We start from the raw sequence: 27,074 nt of genomic DNA on the forward strand, positions 1-27,074 counted from the left end.
AGATGTTTATTCTCGCAGTTGCAACATAATAACTCAGCATTCTGACGTTTCTTTCGCCAGGATCTTTCCTTTATACACACGAGTTTGTCCACCCGCACATGCATAATTGCAAATCATAGCATTAATATTATTACATTGTTATTATTGTTATTATCCAATATTGATTGATTGAATACTGTCATAGGATCGAAGTCCGTTTCCGAGTAAAAGTTGTGAACTTGTGACGTGAGTGATTTCATTTGCCTATGTCACAGTTGTAAAGTTGTGCGGGGAGCGTAATAATGAGATAGATGATCATAGACGCCCTATACACCCTGTGTGCGATGCATTCAACATATAATCGTGTTCTGATCCACGCCCATGTTTTGGTTGCCTCCAATGAACGCATAAATGAGATTGAGGGTAAACACAGAAACTATGGAACACGTGGGGGCCTGGGGTGAAACGTCCTTGTAACTTGCGCATGTCTCGGCTCGATGCTTCTAAAAACAATACAGTGTTCTCAGTGTTCACGACACGTGGTCTACTCTCAACTTCCAATCCCCAAACAACGGAAGTTCATGAGATGAGAACAATGTGACACTGCCTGTTTTAGTTCGTTCTGAATGCTTCAGTTCGCTATGTGGCGTGTACTGGTGTTGGTACTGGAGCTGGTTTTGCTTTGTCTAATCGCACCATCCAGGACTGACTTCGCTCCGCCCGTGGTAAACATCAGCTTGAATGATCCCCCCGAAATTCGATGGGAGCCTTTATCGAAAGCATTTGACATCAACTTCGTGAGGGAAGCAGCCGCTCAAATCATTGAGTAAGTTGCACATATAGCATATGTGCTGTGTGTGTGTGTGTGTGTGTGTGTGCGCGAGAGAGAGAGAGAGAGAGAGAGAGAGAGAGAGACATGTAATACTAATAGTGCAGAACTCCAAGTAGCCTAGCCTAAATGTTGTGCATTCAAAGGTGTAGGCAACTGTACAAAGTGTTCGCATCAAATACTTCCAAGAACGAAACGTTTTATGCTCATTATGCAGAATGGCCGCATATTAATGTGTTATTAATGTTGCAGCTGGTAATGGTGAGCTGAGCTACATGCCCTCCATCCCACCGTTTTCTCAGTTTTCCCTTGTATGTATATGTCACATTTGTTTTCTTTTTTGTAGTAACACTGTTCCAAAATGGGTGCATCATGCAATTGCTCCTCTTGTGATGGCGTTGGAAAACTACCTCCCTCAACCCTATGCAGGGGAGATCCGTGGCATGGCCTCACACCTTGGAGCAAGTGCCTCAGATATCATCCTTCTCAACTTCGCCTATGAAATATCTGCGTAAGATTTAAAAACTATATTGTTACAGCTCTTGGGCAAAGTTTATTATAGGGACCCTGGACCCAATATATTGAAAGTATGTGCTCTGTATAGTATGTGAGAGCAGTTATATTTGAAGTATGAAGTATGAACACACTTTTTGTACTTACTCCCAGATTTTGCACCAGCATCGTTGCACAGGACACAAATGGCAAAATATATCATGGCCGGAATTTAGATTACCCACATGACGTTCTAAGGAATCTGACTGTCAACCTAATATTTCTCAAGAATAACCAGGTACGTTTTGTTCCAGAACTAATCTTTATCAGTTCAATGATCGTTTAAAGTGTTTATAAACTGTTATTCTACTTTAGCTAGGCGGGAAATTGATGTGATAGTTCAGTTGGTGATGAAAGCATGAAATTCGGCACAGATGACCTTCATATGACCCTAATTGATAATCAACCTCGGGCCACGCAGAATTCCACCATTTTTCAAGATGGCCGCCAGTTTGCAATTGGACCTATACGTTTTGGACTATATCACTTTGCTAGGGCTGTAAATCTTTGATTTCACCATCATTTTGATATAAGAGAAGATCAAAATAACTTTAGGTTTCAATATGGCGGCATGTCTTCCAATATGGCTGCCAATAAACTGCATAAATGTACATCTGCTCATGGTTAATGCACAGTTGGTGATAGAAACATGACATTTGGCACAGATCACCTTCATGACACCCTAATTCATAATCAACCTTGGGCCATGCAGAATTCCAAAATGTGTCAAGATGGCCGCCAGTTTTAAAAATGGCTGCAACTGGACCTATATTTTGGACTATAGCACGTTGCTGAGGCTGAATCTTTGATTTCCACCTAAGGGAATATGTCCTGGAGGTATTTCTACCAAGTAAGATACAAAATAACATTAAGTTCCAATATGGTGGCATGTTTTCCAATATGGCTGCCGATAAATTGCATAACTGTACATCTGTTCATGGTTAATCCACAGTTGGTGATACAAGTATGACATTTGGCACAGATTACCTTTATACCACCCTAATTGGTAATCAACCTCGGGCCACGCATAATTCCTCCATTTTACAAGATGGTCGCCAGTTTTTGCCAGTTGAAATGGCTTCAACTGGGCCTACGTTTTTGACTATATCCTTTTGCAGGGGCTGTATTTTTTATTTCCCCCTCATTTTGATATAAGAGAACATGTTCTGGAGGCATTTCTACCAAGTAAGATCAGAAAAAACATTAGGGTCCAATATGGCGTCATGTTTTCCAGTATTGCTGCCGATAAATGATTATGGTTAATCCACATGATTTTATAACATGAGCTCCAACACCACATGTGCTTAAATAATAATTGTATTAATAATTACCATACACAGGATCCATTTAGGTTTTCAATGACCTAGGTTCAAATAGCGTGGCATATTTTGAAATATGGTCACCATCACCATACACAAACTTAGATCCGATAAAGCTTGGTGAAGGTTTTTGACACATCTTTGCAGCTTGGTATGCAGTTATGGCTTTGTGCAGATTCTTAGTTTTGTCTGTCTTGTTACAGGTCATTCAAAAGCTACCAAATCACTTTAAAATGTGGCGCAAATGGGCAGATGTTACTTTTAAGGCTGCTGCGAGTGAATTTAGCCGAAGATACTTTACACTTCTCTTCTGATATTAACTTCCTTTTTCTTTCCAATTTTGATGTTTTTAACTGTTACCATCAGTCTTGGTATGTAGCTTTGTTCAAGTGTCAACTGAATTCCATCATCAAGTTGCCTGGGGTCAAAAATAATTGGCATGCAATTCATTTTGTAAAAACAACTTTGTTAGTTCAATCACTGTGTTTTGTTATGGCCGCGTTGCGTCGTGTGAGGGCTTCGGAGGCAGCCAATCATGACTAGGTTGCTACTACGCGATTTGCTACACAAGTCTCATATAGCTTAAGCGGCATGTGGTCAGACCCACATACATTGGCTTTAATAGGGGCAGTCAATCATGACTAGGTCACTAAAATAAAATTAGCTGTTGTATGCCAGGTTTCCACCTGGCAAAAAATACACTACAATAATTATGGGATACAACTGGGCTGGGCTCAGTAACATCACTATCCTACCCCCAGTCCGATCATTCATCCAATGCTATGTATTTCCTATATGATCTGTACACCTTCCGAAAGACTAAAGCCCTGTCTTCCTTGGCTCGGCTCTCCCGCGCTGGCACATCATGTCAATTCAGGTGCAGCTGTTTAACTTTAATTTTGGGCAAGCTAAACAGCATTTAGGAAACTAGAAAATGTATTAGCATTGAACCCCATGCTGAGTATCACAGCTATAGTGTCAACCAGTGTACCCTGGTACTGCAATAACACAATAAAAACTTGTCAATTGGGCTTTTGAAAACCTGTCAGGCATCTTCCCAAATTGAGGAATTCTGCATGGCACGAGGTTGATTACCAATTAGGGTGGTATAAAGGTGATCTGTGCCATATTGCATGCTTGTATCCGGTCTGTGTATTATCCATGAGCAGATGTACATTCATGCAATTTATCGGCAGCCATATTGGAAAACATGTCACCATATTGGAACCTAAGGTTATTTCTGATCTTACTTTGTAGAAATACCCCCAGAACATATTCTCTTATATCAAAATGAGGGGGAAATAAAAAAATATTACAGTCTCAGCAAAAAGATATAGTCCAAAACATAGGCCCAGTTGAAGCCATTTCAACTGGTGAAACCTGGTGGCCATCTTGGAAAATTGAGGAATTATGCATGGCCTGAGGTTGATTACCAATTAGGGTGGTATAAAGGTCTGTGCCAAATGTCATGCTTGTATCACTAACTGTGGATGAGCCATGAATCATGAGTAGTACAGTTATGCAATATATCGGCAGCCATGTTGGAAAACATGCCACCATATTGGAACTTAATGTAATTTTGTTACCTTACCTGGTAGAAATACCTCCAGAACATATTCTCTTATATCAAAATTAGGGGGAAATCAAAGATTCAGCCCCAGCAAAGTGATATTATCCAAAACGTAGGTCCAGTTGCAGCGATTTTGAAAACTGGCGGCCATCTTGAAAAATGTAGGAATTCTGCATTGCCCAAGGTTGATTATGAATTAGGGTGTCATAAAGGTGATCTGTGCCAAATTTCATGTTTGTATCACCAACTGTGCATTAACCATAAGCAGATGTACATTTATACAGTTTATTGGCAGCCATATTGGAAAACATGGCACCATATTGGAACCTAATGTTACTTTTTATATCGTACTTGGTATAAATACCTCCAGAACATATTCTCTTATATCAAATTGAGGGGAAATAAAATATTTACAGCCCCAGCAAAGTCATATAGTCCAAAAACGTATGTACAGTTGCAGCCATTTTTAAAACTGGCGGGCCACCTTGAAAAAATTGGAATTCTGCGTGGCCCGAGGTTGATTATCGATTAGGGTCATATGAAGGTCATCTGTGCCAAATTTCATGCTTTCATCACCAACTGAACTATCATGTATTGAAAACAGCTATTTCCCGCCTAGCTACTTATAAAAGCCCTATGAAAGCCCCAAGTGATCAGATGAAGACAATTGTTGTTGGCAAACCCTAGGTGGTGTACAGTGGAACTTCATTTGCAGGCTACATTGGCCTGTGGACAGGACAGAGCCCAAATAAGTTCACCGTCTCTGGGGACCAGCGCGGTAGGACCATATCAGCTAAAGAAAGTTTTTTTTAAAGTCAGTTTGTTGCTGTTCATTTGTATTCAAGCTTGCTTGTTTGTGTTACACTGTACTCAGGTAAAGACCACTGGTGGGACTATTGGAAGAATGTGGTGTCTGCCTTCCTGTTGAGAAGAACCCCAGTTAGCTGGTTGGTGAGGGAGGTGCGTTTGTTCAAATGGAACTTTTGACTATACTAGGCGCTCCTGTGGCCAGGGAAATTATATACTTCACCGGCAGGTTTCATCCGCCATTTGGTGCCCCTCCCAAGGTTGGTGCCTTGTGCTGTCGAATCCACCGTGGTGCATCCGGCTTTGTCGAGCGTCTATATACGAACACATTTGGCCCGTGTTCGGGGAGGGAAGCCGGGCGGGCGGGGAGGTCGATATTTGTTACTGCATGAATAGAGGGTATGCGCATGCATAAAATGAGTGGCAAATTGAGTGGAAAAGTGAGTGGCAAAGTGAGTTTAACGTTGTTTAATACAATTAGGTAGGACTTTTCTGTTTGGTTGTATGGGCTGTCAAGGCCAGAAAGTCGTTTTTTGCCACTCAGTAGGTGTTCCCGCATAACTTCTGGCCGGGTATGATGATGATGTCACGAGCATACCCTCTATTCCTATGGGCTGGGCACCTATCAGCGGGGAGTGGGAGGAGTAAGACGTAGCTTAATTGGCATAACGACTAAATTGGGGAGAAAAATGGGTCCATATTTGTGCATGTTTAGCCCATTGATAAAATCACCTGGAGGGAAGATTGCTCTGCAATTGGTTAGTCCGTTGTTAAGCCAACTGGCCGACCAATGATGTAACTTAATAACTCAGTGTACTTAATTGGACTAGCCTCGTTCCCAGCCTCATCTCCGAGAAGAAAAGCCTGATCACGACCTAATGCAGAGAGGGCGGGACTTCTGTATGTAATTTCCCCAGAAACGTAAAACGTAAAATGCTTTGTCAAGCCTCAACGTCATTTCCTAGGGGCGCTACTTCCACCAAATTCCGGTACTTCCGCTTAGACACTCAACCAGCTCAGTCTTGCCCAACGTGATTACAATTAGTATTATTCTAAAATCTATAAGATTTGTGGCTTTTGAAAAATGTTGGCAGTAATGTAAAGTATGCATATACATGAGCTGTACTAGTAAATAGGTTAAATGTGCAAACACACTGAACTAACTGACTGATTTATGCTGAACAGACCTTGGAAGGAGCTGAGGACTTTCAGGATGCAGTGATGCGGCTATCCAAAATCCCCATAATCACAGGAGTATATTATATTGTGGCCGGAGTGAAGGCAGGGGAAGGAGTTGTTATAACCAGGGACAGGAAAGGCCCCGCTGATATCTGGCCATTGGATCCACTGAACGGAGCGTATGTGAAACAAAGGGCCATTCAATATTATATTGAGCAGAATGCTGTGGAAGTGGCGTGTCAAGTGTTGATATTAAAAAACAGAAAAATATGTTCTGTTCAATTCCAGATGGTACAGAGTGGAGACGAACTATGACCACTGGGTTCCTTCCCCAGGAGGGGATGTTCGAAGGTCTGTGACTCATGAGCAGTTGCAGTGTTGCACTCATTACTCAATCATACATGCAATACAGTCTGCATAGTTGGTTGTAAAATACTTCTTATTTCTGTTCTGATTCTTCCTTAAAGAGTGGTTGCCAGCAAAGCGTTAAATTTAACTGGTCAAGATAACATCAACATGGATACACTTTATACGGCAAGTATAGTCCAATTAAACTGTTTCATGTATTCTTCATTCCACTTTTCCTCAGACAAATTGAGACCATGCATTTGCTGAAGAATGAATAGATTTGTAATGTAGTCTTTTTCTTCCAGGTTTTGACACTGTTTCCAGTGTGTAACGGGTAAGAAGGAAGTTATCTGTTGATTATGGCTTCATCCATTTATTTAGTGAATCACATGACTACTTATCTCCCCTGAGTTGGGGCAGTTATGTGGACAGCAATGTTTTCGGTTCCCTTTGCCTCAAATCAGCAGTCATGTGAGTCGGCCCTTGTTTCAGATCACAATTAAGCTCTATCATATATTGTAGATTTTCATCTGGAGTTAATTTAGAGACACTATAAAAGTCTTTAAAAAGTACAGCATGTTAAATCATCGTATCCCAGGAAGAGTAGCTAATGCCTTGTGTAACAGCGAATGGGAATCTGAATAAACAATAAATAGTCTAGTTAAACTACTGTCATGTAACATATATTACATATTACAATCAGTGCTTGTGTCTGTCAAATGTAATGCCTTGTTTGCTATGTTCCAGAATTACTGTTTACACAACAACAATGAGTGCAGCGCTCTCTGAGAAATATAGCTCACTTGTCAGATCAAAGGCAATTATTGATTTTATCTTGTCTCTCAGAACAAATTCCTCTCAAATTGATAGCCACTGGATTGTTACATTCAAATGAAACATTAACTTGTTCTGTCTTTCCCTTTTTGTTTGAAGGGTTGCCGTTGGATCGACTAAATCTTAAGTGTGAGCCTTGCTGATTTGGCTGTTTTGCACAACTCCAGTGATTTATGTCTGGACAAACATTTACATTAGTGTGTCAACTTCATACTGTGGAACTTTTGTCAATGAATTGTACTTTAGAATAACTAAATATAAGACTGGTTTATCCTCTAATAAAGCCTGCTGGCCTAATGCTGCTGATACTGCTGCTGTGTGTACATGATTTTAGTTTAACACAAATTTGAATTATGTGTTGAATTACATTGATAAATGTGGCATCTGCCACTTGAATTAAGGTGACTTGATTGATTGACATAAAAAAGTGCTTGTCAAATCCACAATGAAATATTAAATATTTAATTTAATTTAAGATCTAGGAGCTTCAGTCATCAAATACATTTCTGTATGTAGACCTATACTTTTTGCATTTAAATTGTAGGCATACCCATCATTTCCCAATGCTAGTAGCAAGCCTGATAAGTGATAAAAGTATCAAACCACAAAAAATGTAAAATAAAAATTCTCACAGTCCAATGTTGTTGGATTCTCACAGTCCAATGTTGTGGAATAGTTGTCTGGCTCATGTGTGGGTATGGCCCTTTAAGCATAGGATGTTGTGAGTGTTATATTTATAGCAGTGACCTACTGCATTCTGTGACTTAAGAGGTCACTGTTTTACAAATACAGAAATTGAAAAGTTGTGTACGAATTCGGGATTGATTGATTGATTGAATTTTTTATTTCACTGCACAGTATGTAGAAAACTACTGTGGACAGCAGGATTCCCTGCTTGACTCTGACAAAACCTCAAACATCAACCTATCCCTTCAGGACACCGGAAACTAAAGCCATTACATTCTTATATTTATGTGTCAAACAAACATCAGCGAGAGACCTGCAGTGCAGCTAACATCAAACCTTTTCAGTTTAGTGCTCTCCTCAGTCTCCTGTATCGAAATTGCGAAACAGCGGCCTCTCGCGTTGCATAATTCATCCAAGGGGGCAGGCAGACTTTCCAACGTTGAAGCTCTCCTCCCTAGTGGTAGGAGGAGGGACTACAGGCGGACCCGTGGATTCATGACCGGGAAACCCCGTGCAGCTGGGCTTTAACATTGAGCGCTCGGTTGCACTTCCGCATTTGACCACCAAAATTTGGTGGTCAAATGCGGAAGTAGACGTTCTGAGACGGTACTTCCGGCAGTCTTCCGGGTGCTTCAAAACGCCACTGAGCAACTTCCACTGACATGAATAGCTGGGGGGGCGGAGCTTCGCGCCAGTTCAGTCTCTATTATATACTCTATGAATTCATCAGGTTACCAATATCGCCATAAGATCACATGACATGACAAACGTAGCTACTTCCTGGAGTGTAGACCACGGCACAAGAGTAGACGGCGGCACCAACTGATTTTACAGTGACTTACGACTACTGTCATCCAAGATGATGGCCCTTATAAACCGGCTTTTGGACTGGTTCAGGTCTCTCTTTTGGAAAGAGGAGATGGAGCTTACGTTAGTAGGACTTCAGTACTCCGGGAAAACAACATTCGTCAATGTGATAGCAGTGAGTAGAAAAGAAGCCCCGTCCGTGTGGGCCTGACCTATACTGTCTTAGAGCTTTGATAACGAGTTATGATAATTATTCCCATGGCCTTGAACTTAACAGTTGTGTCAGTGTGTATTTAGCTATGTTAAATAAGCATGCGTGTAATTATATTTGTGTACTTGACAAATAAAGACGTAAACGAAATCAAACAAAACAATAGTCACCGAGGTCTGCTATAGTGTTTCAACATCAGTGACACAAGTTGACACAGACAGCACTGACAATACAATTTAGTAAACAAGCCTCTTGGCTACGTCATCAATGTTGCAGTCAGCTTTAAATGCATGGGTGCCATCACATTCTACAGGGGGCCTATGTCAGGTGGTGCAGTAGTAGAAACTCCCCAGTACCACTTGAGCCTTAAACTTTGCTTACAAGTTTGGATTATTAATATTATTTATATTATTATTAAACAAAACTGTTTTGAATCCTAATAGTGCCAAGACCATAGCCTTGCACTGGGGGATTGTATTTTATTTTGAACTTTGACAGTCTTGTGTCTTAATGCCAGTTACAATACAATGGGTTTCCCATAGCTGCAAGCAATTCTTAGATTCTATTTTAATTTAATCTAGAGTTGCAATACCAACCCTTGACATCCCATACATCCAAACAGAAAAGTCCTATGTAATTGTATTAAACCAACATTGCAACTGTAAGGAAACTAAGAAAGCTTGAATTATTCTCGTTTAAAAAATAAATAAAAAATGCAATATAGACATGTTATGAGCTTCTTTCTGTCAATACATTCCATGCAGGTGATCATTATTTTCTGTGTTGGAGTTTGGTGCTCATGGGAAATCACTCAATGGTCCTTGTACCACTTGTTTAGAAATTGCACATGCAGGAGACAGCAGTTAAAACGAGCACTTCCAAACTCCAAGACTTAATAACATGTATGGAATATATTGGCAGGAATGATCGCATAACATGTTTACGGTGGATTTATATGAAGCTTTCTGTACATACAGATGCAATGTTGATGAGGTCTGAGTTTAATGTTGTTTAATACAATCAAATACGACTTTTCTGTATCAGTGTCAGTTGGTGTTGCAACTCTAGATTCCAGATATTAAAAATAGAATCTAAGAGTTGCTTGTGGCTATGGTTCCTCCATGCTTGAAATCACCACGAGAATGCACCATTCTTTTCCACTTAGCAGTGTTCATGTCAGGTGATTTGTAATGCAGTTTGGACAAAGTTGACTTCCCCTTCAACAAATCATTGGGAGGCTATTAGCGTTGTCCCAGGCCATACTACATCAGTAATACAAACAAGGCAATGTACGTCTGTGCATATTTGGAATTTTCCCAATGTTAACCTATATAGGGTACTAAAACTAGGCAATACTGAACAATACAGTGCTTCTTCAGATTATAATGCTGTGTATTCTAGCTAGGATAGTAGTACATTTACTATTGGCAAAGAAGACTAGATGAGGCAAGAAATCAGGCTATGATTCATACAGTGTATAGGACAACTATGTACAATGGAGCACCAAAAACACTTTGTTGTAATTTAATCATTCTAATTCATTCGGATTCAACTCTTTATGACTGCTTGTTATTGGCCTATGATCCACATTCACATTGAATTAGACCAGGGACGTCAAACTCGTTTAGGGCTGAGGGCCACATTGGTGAGACCCTTCATTAAGTAGATCTTTATTCAGTATAAAGTACAGGAAATTACTGAGACATTGGCATCATGTACAATTTCACAATACGAGGGCAATATGCTCACACATCGTGCTAACAGTGCACAAGAAACAATATGATTGCACATTATACACAACACATCACTCTACATACGTACATACATACATTCACTTTTAAAGGTTAAAGCTACATGTATTGGAACACTCTGTTGTATGTGTTTTGGAGCAGCATTATCACATGATCTTACAGTTGTGGATTACATGACAATGCCTTCTTTATTGTTTTTGTTCCTTCCAGTCTGGCCAGTTCAGTGAAGACATGATCCCCACGGTCGGTTTCAACATGCGGAAGGTTACTAAAGGCAATGTCACAATAAAGGTATGCTACTGTAGGTCTACTAGCTTTTAGCTGCATGCTTTATGCAATTATAATATCACTTACTGTATGGAGTTAGGCCAGAATAGATATTTGCTTTCCGCACTCTTGAGCTAATAATGATACATGTTTTATAATATGCTATTGCTATTATGTTCTGTTGCTCGTATTACGCAGTATGTGACTGTGCCTTTTTGGTGCTCTTTCACTTCAGATATGGGACATAGGCGGACAGCCTCGTTTTAGAAGTATGTGGGAGCGCTACTGTCGAGGAGTCAATGCCATCGTGTAAGTAACTGGTTGATTACAAAAATAACACAGATCGCTTATGCATACATAAAATATGTTTGGTTTTTTTAGGTTTTCTGAGCTCAATTGCACCCAAAAAACCTGAACTTTTAACATTCAGTAGATATTCTGTGGTCTGGGGTTTTCTGGCTCAAACAAGTGCTCTAAGTTTCCTGTGTGGACTGTGAGGTAAGAGTCGACAAATCCCATATATGACATAAGAATTTGCCAGCAGATGTCACTGTTGAGGCCTATTTGCCTGTTTTCATTGCAGTTCAAAAGGCTTCGGAACAGAATATCCACTGAATGTTCAAAGTTCAGGTTGTTTGGGTGTAATTGAGGTCATAAAACCTAAAAGAAAAACAACAAAATAAATAAAATATAGCTGCAAGCAGCGATAAGGCGGGACCAAGCAAGAAGAGAAAAAGAATACTGTAATTATGACGGGGTCGGTTTAAATTGTGGGGGGCAGGGTTCTTGAAGACTCATAGGCTGAGTTGTCGGTACCAGGATTTGAACCAATGACTTTGTGATCCAAAGGCGAGAGCTCCACTGACTGAGCTACACGGACACAATCAGTTGTTTGTTCCATTGTAAACAGCAAAATCATCAGTGTTTTTGATGACAATCATGTGTGTCCTGGTTTTATCCATTACTACAGTGTGTTCGCTGTTCATGTTTTCACGTACAAACTTCTCTTCAACTGGGATTTCAGATAGTGGTCCATAGATTGTGTGAAGAACGTTTCATGTAAATCTCTCAAAGATCCAGGCAGAAAATCAGATATAAGCATTTATCAAACTGCTCAAAATGGCGGAATATCTGAGGGCGGAGCTTACTGGTCAAAGTCACAGATGTGTTCCCCATGAGTCAAGGAACATGTGGAAAAAAGTGCCATGATTTTGGCCAAACGAGGCATGAGTTATGCCTGTTCAAAGGTTTCATTTTCAAAAAATTGCTATAGCGCTTGGCTCATAAAAACTAAAAACGGATTTTTTTTGTCCGTATACTGTAGGTCCAAAGATCACGTGTAGAAGTGTTTGTGCATTTTGATGAAAGATCCTGGGAGGAGATAGATTTTTACTGTTTTTCATATAATTCAAAATGGCGGGCGATCTAAAGTCAAAAGTCAGAACATGAAAGTTGTTCGGCATGAGGAGACTCATATGGGTATCAAAGGTTTTATTTCTGACGGTCAAATGGTTCATGAGCTATGCCATGCTATGTACTAGAGCGCCACCATTTGGCCAATCGTTGTGGGCTTCGTGTCCTCACTATTTGGCATAGCCCTCTACCATATTGGAAAGCTTCGCGAAAACCGACTGCACGGTTCAGCCAGAGCGGCTATTTTTTTGGCGGAAGAAGGAGACTTCTTGGTCCCTTAATTAATGTCATGAAACCTTTAAGGATTCCCATGGCCACTGGCCAGTGAAGACCTAGCCATAGCAAAAGGCATGACATTTCAAAAAGCTTAATTTCATGCATGGAAATGTTATGGAAAGTGATGCATCATTTCCTTTCAAAAACAAAAGGTTGTGGAAGATTTTTTTAATTCTATGAAATGGCAATTTCATAGATTCTACAATTGTGTAGAAGCTTTGGTAGAAATCAGCAGATTTTGATTTACAGTGTTAAATGGTAAATATATCCTGATTCAAACAGTATTATGGCCGATTCATACTCCTATTTTACCGCTGTTTCTGCGCTGTAGTGCCGAAATGATTTCGGCTCGTCAGAAATTTTCAGTAGCACCGAAGAGCCGACTTTAGGATGGTACCCGCCCCCCCCGAACCTCAAACCTCTTGTCATTTTTGAGCGGTGGCCACACCGTCTCTAATGAACAGCAATGTGTGTCCGTCCGTACTGTATGTCTCCATGTACTGTATGTAAGTATGTATGTCCGCTTGAGTGCGGAAATACCGCTGGGTGACCTATGTCGTAAGGTGTCACTGCTGAACAGCCTAACACAGTCACACACACAGACCCATTGACCACTGCAGCACACACACACACACACACACACACACACACAGTGCACACACACACACAGCCTGCACCGCTTAGTTCAGAAGGGTCTGATTTTTCCCTTAAAAAGAGTGGAATCATGTATCCTATTCTCCTTTTACATACAAACAAAACTTAGAACAAACACTGTATGTTAAATGAATTATAACTTCAGTCTGAGTAATGATACTGTAGTTTTTCAGGAAGTAACATGCAATTCAGTTGAATGTCCTCACTTACTTTGGGCCTAAATATCCAGTATACACATTTTAATGAACTGGGTGTACATCATCCATGGATACTAAAGGGCGACTGTGGCTCAAGAGGTAGAGCAGGTCGTCCAATGATCCATGGGTCGGCGGTTCGAATCCCGGCTCCTCCTGGCTACATGTCGAAGTGTCCTTGGGCAAGACACTGAACCCCAAATTGCTCCCGATGTGCTGGTTGGTACCTTGCATGGCTTCCGCCACAATCGGTGTATGAATGTGTGTGTGAATGGGTGAATGTAATGCACAATCTATGTAAAGCGCCTTGGATAAAGGTGCTATATAAATGCACCATTTATTTATTTATTTAATTTAAAGTGGTGTTTGTTTCCTTACAGTTACATGGTGGATGCAGCAGACCGAGACAAGATAGAAGCTTCCAGAAATGAACTCCACAACCTTTTAGATAAACCACAACTACAAGGAATACCTGTAAGTAAATGTATATGTTGAAATGCAGACAGAATGTTTGTCTCTTGACTTCTCCTTTCTTTTGAGGGCCCTTTTTCTACGCTCTTCTTAACCTCAATTAGTTATCATAGAAACTACAAGCTTGTAGGGATTCAGGTTTATTGGCATTACACCAAGTCATTTGAACCCAAGCCAGGATTTATAATTTCACTGCTAATGAGCTAATTGACATGACATGCTGGCTCGATAGCATTCTGTCTGTTCTCCCGTGCCTGGCTGAGCAACACAAGCTTTTTGTTTTGTCCTTAGCGGGAAATATTCTGTAATGAGGAAGCCACAAGTTTGATGAAAAGATGGTCTCAGTGATTATAATTTGTGATTATACTGAAGGACATTTTATTTTTAGACTTAAACGGATAGTCTTAAATCCTGATGTCCTGTATTGTCTCTATCGCTCTCCCGCTTACCTTCTATTTGTCTTTTATCAGGTCCTAGTGCTGGGAAACAAAAGAGATCTTCCAAATGCGCTTGATGAGAAGCATCTTATTGAAAAAATGTAAGCTTCTCAGCTTCTTGATCACACATGACTGTTATGACTCATTGTCCAAAGAATCTCAAACGGCATTTTAATTTCATATATAATATTTGTATTATTATACATTTTATTTGTAGTGCACTTTTCATGAAAAGTATCCAACATCTCAAAGTGCTACAGGTTTGCAAAGTGAAGTCAAATGAAAGCATGCAGAAGGCAGTCCTGAAATGTCATGTCATCTCCCTCCTACAGTTCAATCTCATTATTGTGTGTGTGTGTGTGTGTGTGTGTGTGTGTGTGTGTGTGTGTGTGTGTGTGTGTGTGTGTGTGTGTGTGTGTGTGTGTGTGTGTGTGTGTGTGTGTGTGTGTGTGTGTGTGTGTGTGTGTGTGTGTGTGTGTGTGTGTGTGTGTGTGTGTGTGTGTGTGTGTGTGTGTGTGTGTGTGTGTGTGTGTGTCCTATCATTCTATTTTAAGGAGGATATGAAAATCTGCACAAGAGCTTGTACTGGAAAATCATAGCTAGCCTACATAAAATGTTTCATCTCTAATGAGAGATTATAGTTGTCCTTTCAACTTTATCTCTTCTATAGGAACCTGTCTGCCATTCAGGATAGAGAGATCTGCTGTTACTCTGTCTCCTGCAAAGAGAAAGACAACATGGGTAAGCAAAGGAAATAATTAGATATAAAATGACACTTCGTTGTTTGACATGTACTATATGGCATCGCAACAATTAATGTCCATGAATATCCGTATCTGGTCCTTCAGAGATCATAGAATATTTTTATGTTGTTAAAGATATCACACTGCAGTGGCTCATCCAGCATTCAAAGTCGCGGAGAAGCTGAAACGGAAATATCCCAGGTCCCGCAGCTCTGGCCTCAGCCTCCAACAATGATGGGTTCCTTTATGGTCATCCCTTCCACTGCGTCTGTAAAATAATTCATGTCTACCCCACGTGGCATCACCTGCACTACTGCGCACACTATAGATGTGTAGTCGCTGTACCAAGCTATCTGGAGTCTTAAATGTCGTCTCAGTACTGTGTAGAAAAGTGGATCTTTCCATACACATCATGCCTTCTTGCCTGTCGTTAAGAAGATGCGCTTCGTCTGTGTCCATCAATGGGTTTTCATTTCTTCAAATAAGATTCAGTCCCCTAACACAGGAATCTTATTAATCTTGCATTCTGTGGTTCCCCTCTGGCCACGGTTTGCAGCGGAACTCTTGTGACTTAATTCCACCAACCGTCACGATATTCTGTCAGCATTTACTATTTATGCGACCTCATGTGATTGTAGTTTCTTAACAATTATTTTGCCAAAGGATGATGGTTGCTTGCGTGAATTCCTTCAATTCAATGTAGCCTGCATTTTCTTTGCTGGCATATGGAAATGTCCATTTTATAAAGTGACTTAAATCGAAAAGTTTACAGATTAAGAGAAATGGAAATGATTGTCGTTTCTAAACTTAAGCCCTAAAATAGGTCAGCAGAGTTTTAAGTGCCTTCTGCTAAACAAGTGTTCCATGATGTGAAAACACTAAACATAAAACACAACTTATTTAAGTATTCATGTTAATTAGTTCTTCACTTCCTTGATTATTTATCATACATACATGTCTTGACAATCCCATTTTATTTAGGATTTTCATAAAAAAAAAATAGCCACTTCTGTTAAAGGCTTGGGGAATTGAGATACAACCTTATTAGTTAAAAGAAGCAATAGTATAACATTATTATTTCTACAATGTTAGCTAACACAAAGCTATAGCTTGTAGTTCTCAGGTTATTACAGAATTCATTGGCTGTCTAAATACATTGTGGACTGTCCAAATATAAAAGCCACAATCTTAATCTTGTTGTGGATGGATATCAGAAAGCCTGTGTTAGTCATGACTCATGGCTGAGGTCAAGGCAGAGAGTCCACTTCCATCCACATTGACAGTCTATCAGTTAAAAGCGTTGGACACTTTAGTAATGCAATCCCTTCATAGTCACTTTAAGGTCTTACCTGAATCATGATATCTTGTGCACATCCTTACCAATTCAAGGACAAAGGTATGCTTGGCAAATGTTATTCACTTTGTGCAAAAAGACAATGATTTAACAGGATTCGCTGACCTGGCAATAGTACACATCATGTACATACCGGTATATTGATCTGCCCTTTGCTTAGTCAATGCATCTCAATCAAATTCAATCATTGTGAATTTCATGGGTTTTTTTAAGCAGCAGTGTGGTGCTGTGAACTGTATTGGTAATTAGGTAAAGCTTTGTTACTTAATAATGTAGCGCATTTGCAATTTTTTATGTGCATGTGCTAAACCTATTCACATTCAATTGCAGAATTTGTAAATATGAAGTCAGCGTTTTTATTCAAGCAAATGCTCTTGTAGATGTTATGCATTATTCCCTGTGATTGCTAATAAATTTGTTTTTATTTTTAATGATTGAAAGTCCCATCCCCCCATCTTTGTGTCCAAGAAATTGTAGCTGGATTTCTTGCCACAAGGTGGAGGCAAAGTGCTGCAAAACAAATGTAATGAATGTTCACCTTAGAACTTCTGCTTTGTAAAATATGCCATTATATGACAGCTTTTCTATATAGAGATATTTTATGTACATGGCTCTAGGACTTATTGATAGCTCTGTTTTTTCCCCCCAATTTCGTAATTGCAATTACAACCCAAGTGTATGGTCCCTGTCAATGCCAAGCCCTATTTATTGGTCTAGGGAGGGTGTAGAAACCCACATGATCTGATACATATGGAGCCGCTTTTTCTCACCTGACAGTGGGGAGTTTCACCAGGAGGGTGTAACGTGTTCGGAGGATCACGCTATCACGCCCTCCCTGCTGAATGCCAACCTGTGGGATTCACTAGTGCGTCCTCCCCTGCCAGCCTCCCACCAGTGAACGCACAGCAAATTGTGTTAATTGGAGCACCCTGCCATGCTCAAAGCACCTGGTGGACTCAAACCCCAGTCTCCACAGTGGTGGGCAGGAATGTAGTGGTGGATGTGACGACTAGCACTTCTAAAGGAAAAGATATGAAAACGATGTTTAATGCATTATCTGTAGTTGTAGATCCACTCTCATTTAAATAAAGGTATAATGGTCTACTCAGCCATTATCAGCACACATCATGTATAGACCAAAGAACTTGAACACTATACAAAAATAATGAGGCTGTGGAAAATTGCAGTAGTAGTGGTGCAGTTGGATAGTTGTCCTGTATACACAAGCCTATACTTCCTACACCAGACATGTTTTGTAGGAAGGATGTCAGTCCTTGAGCACTGAAAGTGCTTGTTTTTTCAGACATTTGAATTCCTGCAGTTCATCCTGTTATGGTATATTTTAATACAACACTCGATTCCACCGATAATTTCAGTCTGCACCTGTGATCATGACCATATTCGACATTTACAGAACACTGATACGGAAATGCATTTCGTAGGCAAAGATGCTAGGAAAGCAGGCTACATATGCCCACACTTTTGATGTGTTCTCCTTTATTAGTTCCCTTCAAACAGAACATAATCACTACCCTTGATGATTGCCATTGGGTTTCCATTATGAGCTTACTGTTGCTTACATATCCTATAATGTGCTCTTTAATACCTTTTCAGTGTTTCTTGGCAGAGAATCACAATCACACTTTGAAATGCATCACTCAACCCTAACCCTAACTAAGTGCATGGGGTATGTATGCAGCAGATGAATAATAAAGTGAGTCCTGTTCTCACAGCTGTAACTGTACTGACTCCGCAGAGAGCAGGCAGGAACACCTTAATTAATCGCATTTCTTAAACACAGGTTTTAATGAACAGCTGCTGCTTTTTATTATATGTCAGTGCTGCAGTTGGAGGTGTGGAGGGACAGAGGTGTTTTCTGATTAACTCCATGGGGTATGTGTATGAATCTGTGTGGTTAACAATTTACAATGGACAAGAGGGATTAAGCGGTGATTACGTGCCTACAAGGTTTTATGTAAGGATCAGGTCACAGAGATGACCCAAAGGCGTGATACGCCGTTAATGTTGTTTGACCTCGTTAACATTGCAAAACCAGGCTCATTATGTAATGTGACATGATTTACACAATTTATAACACGATTTTCATTTCTTAACTGTCCAAAATTGCTGTTCCGTCATAACCATCCACCTTCTAAAATACAAGCACAGAAAACAATTGAAACATAGCATGGTGCTTTCAAAACAGTTGATACCGTCTGATAATGCTGAGATTTACAGTCGGGTTAATCCATATAGATGATAGGCCAAACAAAGCTCTATATAAACGGGTCAAAATAAAGTAACAAGAAGTGAATATAAATTGTGTGCACTGCATACGGCTTCCATAGTTTTTAATGACAAAATATGGATATTGAATATCAACCTGCGCTAAAGATTGAAGAGAAATTAAGGATTTTGACTATGTCCTCTCTGTACACATAATTCATAAAATAATGGAAGCACACACTATATGCTCCATCCATTTCAGTTCAAATAAATCTCCCCTTTCCAAGTTTGAATTTGGCTTAGTATGTAACCATTTTTTCAGGGCAAGCTTTTGTATCCAACATCCTGTCTATAATCTGCAGAATGAACACTGGTCAACTTTGACAATTTCAGATTTAAACTAGAAAGAAAGAAACCGTGGGCTCGCTAAGAATGGATAGTATGACGTATTGATAGTGTTAAACATACATGTACGTGTTAAGGCGTTAAACTATTAGTAGTGCTAAAAGTGTTAAATATATTAAAAGTATTAGTAGTGTTAAAGTTGTTGAGGTGTTACAGTATTAGTGGTAGGCCTAGTGTTAAATGTGTTAAGGTGTTAAAAGTATTAGTAGTATTAAACAGTAGTGTGAAAAGTGTTGATAGTTTTAAGTATTAGTGTTAAAAGTGTTGATAGTATTAGTACTGTTAAGAGTGTTGACAGTGCTGAGTAGTGTTAGACCAGTGGTTGCTATGGTCTAATATGTTGCTATAGTCTAATAAGCAGTTTCTAGGCACCACTGTCACTAAATGCCGCTTCTCCATTCAAATGAATGGGATTTTTCTTTTGCGATTAAAAGTTAAATATCTCAAAAAAATACAAACGGTAGCTAAGTAGAGTTAGAACGAGTTTCTAGGTAAAAGTATAAAGGACTCGTTGGGGGGGCCCAAGAACGGGTGGAATAAATCAATAATAAATGGACGTAAAAACAGGTGATTATGATGACTGAAAATAACAGTAGTGAGCTCGCCTTAGCAAGCCCACAATTAAGACTCCAGAATTACCATGTACCTCTCCAATGCACAAAAACTGTAACTGGATCTGCTGTTTCTGACATAACCTGCTTGAGTCCTGCCATAATTCCCAAAACACTGGGTGATGTCACTCAACACTTAGTATGTGAGGCAGTCTTGGAGAGTGAAACAATGACTTACACTACGGCCAGATAGTTGTAGTAGATTAACATTCACTTTATGCTGCTTTCTGATCAATTATGGTCATATAATGATCAATGCCATAAAAGTTCTATATACAAATACCTCAGCGACCATCCTTACTCCTGACGGAGAAACACAATCATTCCCCATCCTTGCTGACATACTCCAAGGTGACACACTTGTATTTTGGTTCATGTATATCTTGTTCCCAAAAGGACTTTCAAACTAGGAAGGGTATGGCCTGGTCAGCCTGAAATGACATGCATTAGATCTGGTCATCCCATCCCAGCTTAGTAAAATGTTCAAAGTAAAAATATTTAGGACAACCGTTGAGCCAATTCTACTCTATGGCTCCGAGACATACACACTTTCAAAGAAATTAGAGAAACGGTTGGATGGCACTTACACCCGCCTTCTAATGAGAGCGCCAAATCTGTCTTGGAAGAGCTACCCATCGACTAATCTAATATACGGCAACCTTCCCTGCGTTTCTTCACTAGTCCGATCCAGAAGAACACAGTTTGCTGGCCACTGCTACAGAGCTGACAATGAGGTTATATCTTCCCTTCTTCTCTGGAATCCTGCCTCAAAGCAGACCAGAGGTAGAAAACTGTAGTTCCCTGATGTCATCGCTAGGGACACATGCATCAGTAAGCAGGAACTGGGGATGGCAATCAAGGACCGGAAAGTCTGGCGTGGCATTGTGAAATCCATGATCTCGACCACGGTCGAAAAATTATGATGATGATGGTCATAGAAATACACTTTCTATGTGGGGGCGGCAAGACTTTTGCTGCCCCCACGCTCATTCTCTTTCATCTGTATCAGTAGGCTACTAATATTTTTTTTTAATATTCTGTTTTGCATTTGTACATTTGTATTTATTTGTATTTTACACAGGATAATGCACAAATACATTGGAATGTATTGTTTTTGGCGGTCAATGAGTTTTTTTTTAATCAAGATTTTATGGAGGGAGTGCCGATTCCCTCCTGTTCATTTACTCTTTATGTTCCCTGTCACTAAGTACTGCTACACCTACAGCTCTGTCCTTAGCTCATCTAATTATGGGGTCATTTGTGCCAGGATACAAAAGCCAATAATTGACTCTTTTTATGAGAAGCAAATAACTTGTTCCAAAGTTGTTAAATTATAGTTTGAGGATTAGAGGTTTGGAGACCTAGTCATGATGACATGCATCTGCAAACATCTAATCCCAAACATGATCTTAATTTAGTGCTAATTAATCACTATGTGTGGAATGCAGCGCAGGATTAATATGTAGCTTCATGGTACATATCGCCATCCTTTACTGCTCTACAGCCCATAAAAAAACATATGGCTACATGCATGCTCACCCTTTAATAGCTTTTCTTTAATGGGGCTGCTAATACATTCTTCACCTTTGTTAGTTTACTTAAGGCATTTAGGAATAGACTGGGCTTTGATCAGCCAAATGATTTAACATGTTCAGCTGTTACAAATTTAAATAGTCTGTATTTCTAAATAATAATTACACTCTTTCAGAAATGTCCCCATGTAGATGTTAATTCGGAGTTAAAGAGCAAAATTTATAGGAAGAATGTAGTAATAATTTATTTAGTTGACAAAATGTGAATGAACCATACATGGGGCGACTGTGGCTCAAGAGGTAGAGCAGGTCGTCCAATGATCCATGGGTCGGCGGTTCGAATCCCGGCTCATCCTGTCTACATGTCGAAGTGTCCTTGGGCAAGACACTGAACCCAAATTTCTCCCGATGTGCTGGTTGGTACATTGCATGGCTTCCGCCGCAATCGGTGTATGAATGTGTGTGTGAATGGGTGAATGTAATGCACATTCACCCAATCTATGTAAAGCGCCTTGGATAAAGAGTATCACACACAGTACATTTCTCTATTGACAGATGAATCGCAGTACAGCAGTATGGTGAGTATTGCTTTCCAGGTGGGAACATCACCATAAATAAGCCAACGCTCAACCCATACTTTTAGAATGTAAAACTGAGATTTATTTTTCTTCAGACAAACTTTTCTATGCTTTTTTTTATCCAGAGAGGGAAGAAAAGCTGCTGAGACCTTCAAATGCAATAATTCCATTTCCACTTAGTGAGAGTAATCTTTGAGGTCGTTCTGTTATCCGCTGTCCTTTCAGATAGCTGACTCCCCTGTGAGAGCTTCCATACTCTCACCTCTCCCCCTCTGCTCCAGCACTCTGTCCTCCTCAGATTCCATTAAAAGTCATAACTTCAGCCCAGGGGCTCTGATCAAATAGGGATGCTAATGCGTTTTTCCTGCTTTTTGATTTTCTTTCCTTCCCCAATGTACCTTATATTTACATATAGATTGAGTATTTATCAGTGTATATTTTGAGGCAGATTCACTGTAGTCCACTTTATTGAACCATGTTAGACTTATGTATATTAAATGGAAAGTTGATGTAATTCTTTGAACAAGGGAGTACTACACGGTGTGTGGAGGAGAATAATAATGCAGGGGTTGTGATCAACTCAACTTATAATATAAATCTTTGACTTTGGTCTGTTTGTTATAGTGTCAAGTTCCTTCACATTCATATAATGCAGTACAATGCTAAACCTACAACAGAATGCTGCCGTTGAATCTGTAACCTACATTTTGAGGTGTCGGTGTGCTTTAGCAATCTATGAGTTCCACTTCCAATGACTAATTTTTTCCTTCTGCAATACGATACACACTAAATTCTGAGAGCTGCACCTGTAATAGACTTCCATAATGATCTGTTCTCATCCTGTCTGTTCTACATATTGGCTGTATATGAGGGCTATGATCCGGCCATAAGATCTCCCAAGAGGTTTTATATCTGTATTTTCACTTCTAATGAGAATCACAGACACACATCCCTACTCTGTAGGCAGAGATCAAACCTTGGGGTTCTTTATCTTGTTGCAAAGAACCAGGAGAATACTTTCAAAATGACTGGCTCAACAAGATCTACCCATTTAAAAATATCCCATTGCTGAAAATAGTTTAAAAAATATTACCTGAGCGGACTTTGGAATTGCGGTGCTAGCATTACATATAAGACAAACACACATGGATTGTGACATAGAGGGGGGAAATGGAATTGGAAGGGGTTTCTTGTATATAACTTTGAAATGCTACTGATATTTGTGCGCAACAATCTTGAAAACAAAGTATAACTGTGGGTTTGAGCTGAAAAATATATATTTTTTAATATATTGAAATTATTTTTTTAGGGGCATGCCTTGTGATCTAGTCAGTGGTAGATCAAGATCTACCTTTTGGCCACCCCTGCTGTATCTGTTTCAAGGTAGTCAGAGCAGGCCTGATTAGTCCGTAATACCTAGGTGTCTGTCAACTCTCCTCTCTCTTTCTTAAAATTGGCTCAAGGGAGGACCAGAGGTCCGCCACAGGCTGACCGGCGGCGGACCACGTTGTCACACACATGTCACTATGACTCAAATGGGACCCAGGCAGACAGCGTATAACGAGTAATCTGACAAAGCCCCCAACACTATGTCTCAGTCATATTGGTTGGATTGGCGGTGCAACGTAGTAGGTGGCCTGAACTCTAAATGTGAAGGCCCTGTAGCGGCCCAAACCTCATGTTTCTAACCTATAGAATATATGCATGATACAATGCAACACAAGTTGACTTTAGCTCATGCACACAGCCAAGTTTCATCTACTCATGATGAGTTTGTTGTGACACTGACAAGTCTGCTTGGCTCCCACCCCTCTGTCATCATGACCCCTCTTTTCCCCATAACACACATCTTGAAAACAGACCCTAGACTGAGATAAAACAAAATGCCACTAAAGTGCTCTACTTCTGATAAATATGTCCCAAACTGTCACCACTAATGTCCTGGATGGGAGCTTTGATGCATTCCTTGTTGGAGGCAGAGGAATCCCCCATCCATTGTTTGTGCAGCCTCAGGTGGAGACTCTTTATTCTGCAGTCACCGTGACTACAGGTTGACAATGGCTGAAAACCCTGTGGATGATGAATAGAGTCTGACGAGATAAATGCCGTGCTACAGTCTGGAATGTTGATGAACAAAAAAGATTCACAGGCGGTGCAAAATTATGCAGTGTGCAAACAGTATAGTACATACTTTGAATACCCCATTGAGATTCTGTCGCTTAATTCAAAACACCATGTGCCACATGGACTTTAGCATTTGCAATTATTTCTCTCTATATCTATCTATCTATCTATCTATCTATCTATCTATCTATCTATCTATCTATCTATACACACACACAGTATGTGTGTGTGTGCATGCACTATAATCTACTTTTATGGGAACATCTAGTAGAGAACGTCTTAGTATTCAGGAATAAAAGACAGATCCCATACACTTTGTTGCTCCAACACAGGTTTTTAATCTGGTTATTTTGTCATTGTATCCTTCAACATTGAATGCAATAGAATAGTATTACTTGTACTGTAATCATATTACACCGTTACCAAAACAAATACAGTGAGACAAGAATCATGATACTGATAACCCACACCTCTCTTTATATGTCTGTAAGTCACCCTCCCCTGCTTCTTAATATGGGTCTTAACTATGGATTCATCTCAGTGAAAGGGACAGATGTTCGCTGGGGGGCAGGGGAGCTGGGAATGTGGCTACCCCGCTGGACTCAGACAAGGCTTTGATGTCTGCAGCTCCTCCCTCAACAGGTAGCATGCAGTAACCACGAGCCAGTTGGCTGGCGTAGCACGCGCTCACCTAGTGGGACTGATCCCCTGCCAGCGCACATCCTGTGGGCTTCCAGGAGTCAGAAACACAGGCCAGTCATTTATTCTTCGTAGCCGCATGTCACATTGAATGTGCAGCACTGACAGCGCCTTTGATAAAAATTTGATTTATGAATACAGGTCTACTCACAAGGCTGCCATAGGCCTATATACATTTCACCTGACTTGCTCTTCTACTTAGATGATTGTCCTGATTGTATTAGTTTGGGATTTCTTTTTACTGTCATTATGTTCAGGTACTGTGTGTTGCACAAGGGAAATGTCTCCAGTTATGTTGTGCAACATGCTGTACTCCTCGCTCGTGCAATATGAGCAGTGATTTCCCCTGAGGGTTTACCCTCCACTGTAAATAGTAAGATGGTCTAAGTTCACGTATGGGAAACAGCTGCAGTTCTTCAAGATCTGTCCTCCCTACAGGAACAGGAATAATATCAGGCCAGCGTTTTTCAATCTTTTTGTGCTCGAAGTGCACCAATGAGCAAGTAAAAATCTCAAGGCACACCTGTATTCATATCCGTTTTAAGCGTCTATAATGTGTATTATCTTATTTTTGTTATTTACTAATTCCAAATAAACAAAAATCACACCTGTGTGAAGTGAGGGGCGCTCTTATCATCATCATCTCATTCCGGCCAATAACAATTTGCGTCCTCACTTTTGTCTTCAATGTTTGTGTTTACACAATGTTTGTGGTTACACAAACACTCAAAACTGGTCATTCATTGTCAATGAACTGGCCATTCATTGTCAATGGCATTAAATATATGTGTTTGCACAAACACTCAAAACTGGCCATTCATTGTCAATGGCATTCAATGTTTGTGTTAGGACAATGTTTGTGTTTATACAAACCCTCAAGAGGCCCCTCAGAAAAACACTTGACGTCACTGCTTAAGGCTAACAATAACATTAAGAGTCCATAGACTGGTTGGCATGCTGATCAAATTACCATATATGGCAGACCTACAAGTATCGGCTTCATGGATTGACCAAACGCTTGTGCCACTGTACCGATAAAAGTGGTTGCACGACAACTACGTTCCCTCTCATAGTGGTGTTTTATTTTGGTTATGGTTCTCTGTTCCGTGCATCTCAAAGACTATTCCAAAAGTATGATGCTGTTGTCGCCGTGGGAAATAAGTGTATTCCTTCGGGGATACGTGAAAAGCAGACGTCGTCCGATTAGTGTCCACATGTCTTTACACTGGAGGAAGTTGACCCCGGTGACCACTAGAAGAGGACACCATCACCTTGAGATTCCATCCATGCGCTGGGCCTACACAGCTGTGCTGATAGAAGAAACCATCTGAATCTGGGGAGGGAAGCCTTTCTGCAACGTGCTTTATGCTTTTGATGTCGACGCCCACACATGGTCCAAACCCAGGGTTACCGGAGAGAGGTGGAAACACTCCGCTTGTGTCTTGGGGAAGGTCATGTTTATACATGGAGGAATTGGGGGGCTGACTGGAAGGATTAATGCCATGTACAAGTTGGACACCACCTCAATAGTCTGGCCTTTAATCAACACCAGAGGAACTCTACATCCACCACCTACCGGTAATTCAGATGGTCACTTTGCCACCATTATCGGGACGAAGATGTTTGTATTTGGGGGCTGTGGGTGGTACGGCACCTACTACATAGTCTTCACAGCGTTTGACACAGAGACCGACCTCTGGCTGGAAACACCTTCTGCATGGTTTCTTCCAGGACCTGGGTTTCATTCAGCCTTTGCCTACAATGGAGAGCTGTACATATTTGGTGTCTGTAATCGGGATCACACAATGTCAGGTGGGAACTGAAAGCAAGTGTATAAAAACTGGACAAAGTGGGGCATGGTAGCGATGGCGCCTCACAGCTAGTAGGTCCTGGGTTCGATTCCCGCTGGGGATGCTGGGGGCGTGTTCTCTCCTCTATGTCATCAGTGCCCATACCCTAGGTGGGTTTGGCGAAAGGGTCTTTGTGTGGAGTTTTCATGTTCTCCCCGTGTCCCCTAGGGTAGGTACCCTCACAAGTCACATGCAGTAAGCCTGGTCGCTATACTGCCTCCCCCTGGTCAGCAATGGTGCCTGATTGAGGGGAAAGGAACTGGTTGTAATAACGTGTTCCTCAGATCGGTAAACCAATATTCTCCAGTCGTTGCTCCATGCGCGCCCGCCCCTCTAGACCAGAAAGAAGGCTAGTATATTAAAGTTA

At 40.5% G+C, this 27,074-nt stretch overlaps 2 protein-coding genes across 3 annotated transcripts; both read left to right on the forward strand.

Moving 5' to 3' along the window:
• Window positions 1-460: 460 nt before the first annotated feature.
• LOC306930194 (N-acylethanolamine-hydrolyzing acid amidase-like) lies at window positions 461-7,723 on the forward strand. Of its 2 annotated transcripts, XM_079511027.1 has the most exons (11): window positions 462-805; window positions 1,155-1,319; window positions 1,475-1,598; window positions 4,937-5,027; window positions 5,124-5,209; window positions 6,242-6,414; window positions 6,524-6,586; window positions 6,703-6,769; window positions 6,889-6,917; window positions 7,331-7,400; window positions 7,517-7,723. In XM_079511027.1, the coding sequence occupies exons 1-11, from the start codon at window positions 606-608 to the stop codon at window positions 7,535-7,537; spliced, it is 1,089 nt and encodes a 362-aa protein (XP_079367153.1). In that variant the 5' UTR covers window positions 462-605; the 3' UTR covers window positions 7,538-7,723. The 2 variants fall into 2 exon arrangements, with proteins under 2 accessions (XP_079367152.1, XP_079367153.1); XM_079511026.1 differs by having other exon boundaries at window positions 461-805; window positions 7,331-7,723.
• Window positions 7,724-8,850: 1,127 nt separating this feature from the next.
• On the forward strand, window positions 8,851-17,116 carry arl8bb (ADP-ribosylation factor-like 8Bb). The gene is made up of 7 exons (XM_079511039.1): window positions 8,851-9,086; window positions 11,084-11,164; window positions 11,376-11,449; window positions 14,058-14,151; window positions 14,619-14,686; window positions 15,256-15,326; window positions 15,464-17,116. The coding sequence occupies exons 1-7, from the start codon at window positions 8,964-8,966 to the stop codon at window positions 15,511-15,513; spliced, it is 561 nt and encodes a 186-aa protein (XP_079367165.1). The 5' UTR covers window positions 8,851-8,963; the 3' UTR covers window positions 15,514-17,116.
• Window positions 17,117-27,074: the final 9,958 nt, after the last annotated feature.

This window comes from Electrona antarctica, assembly GCF_951216825.1.
Source record: "Electrona antarctica genome assembly, chromosome: 9".
Lineage (NCBI taxonomy): Eukaryota > Metazoa > Chordata > Actinopteri > Myctophiformes > Myctophidae > Electrona > Electrona antarctica.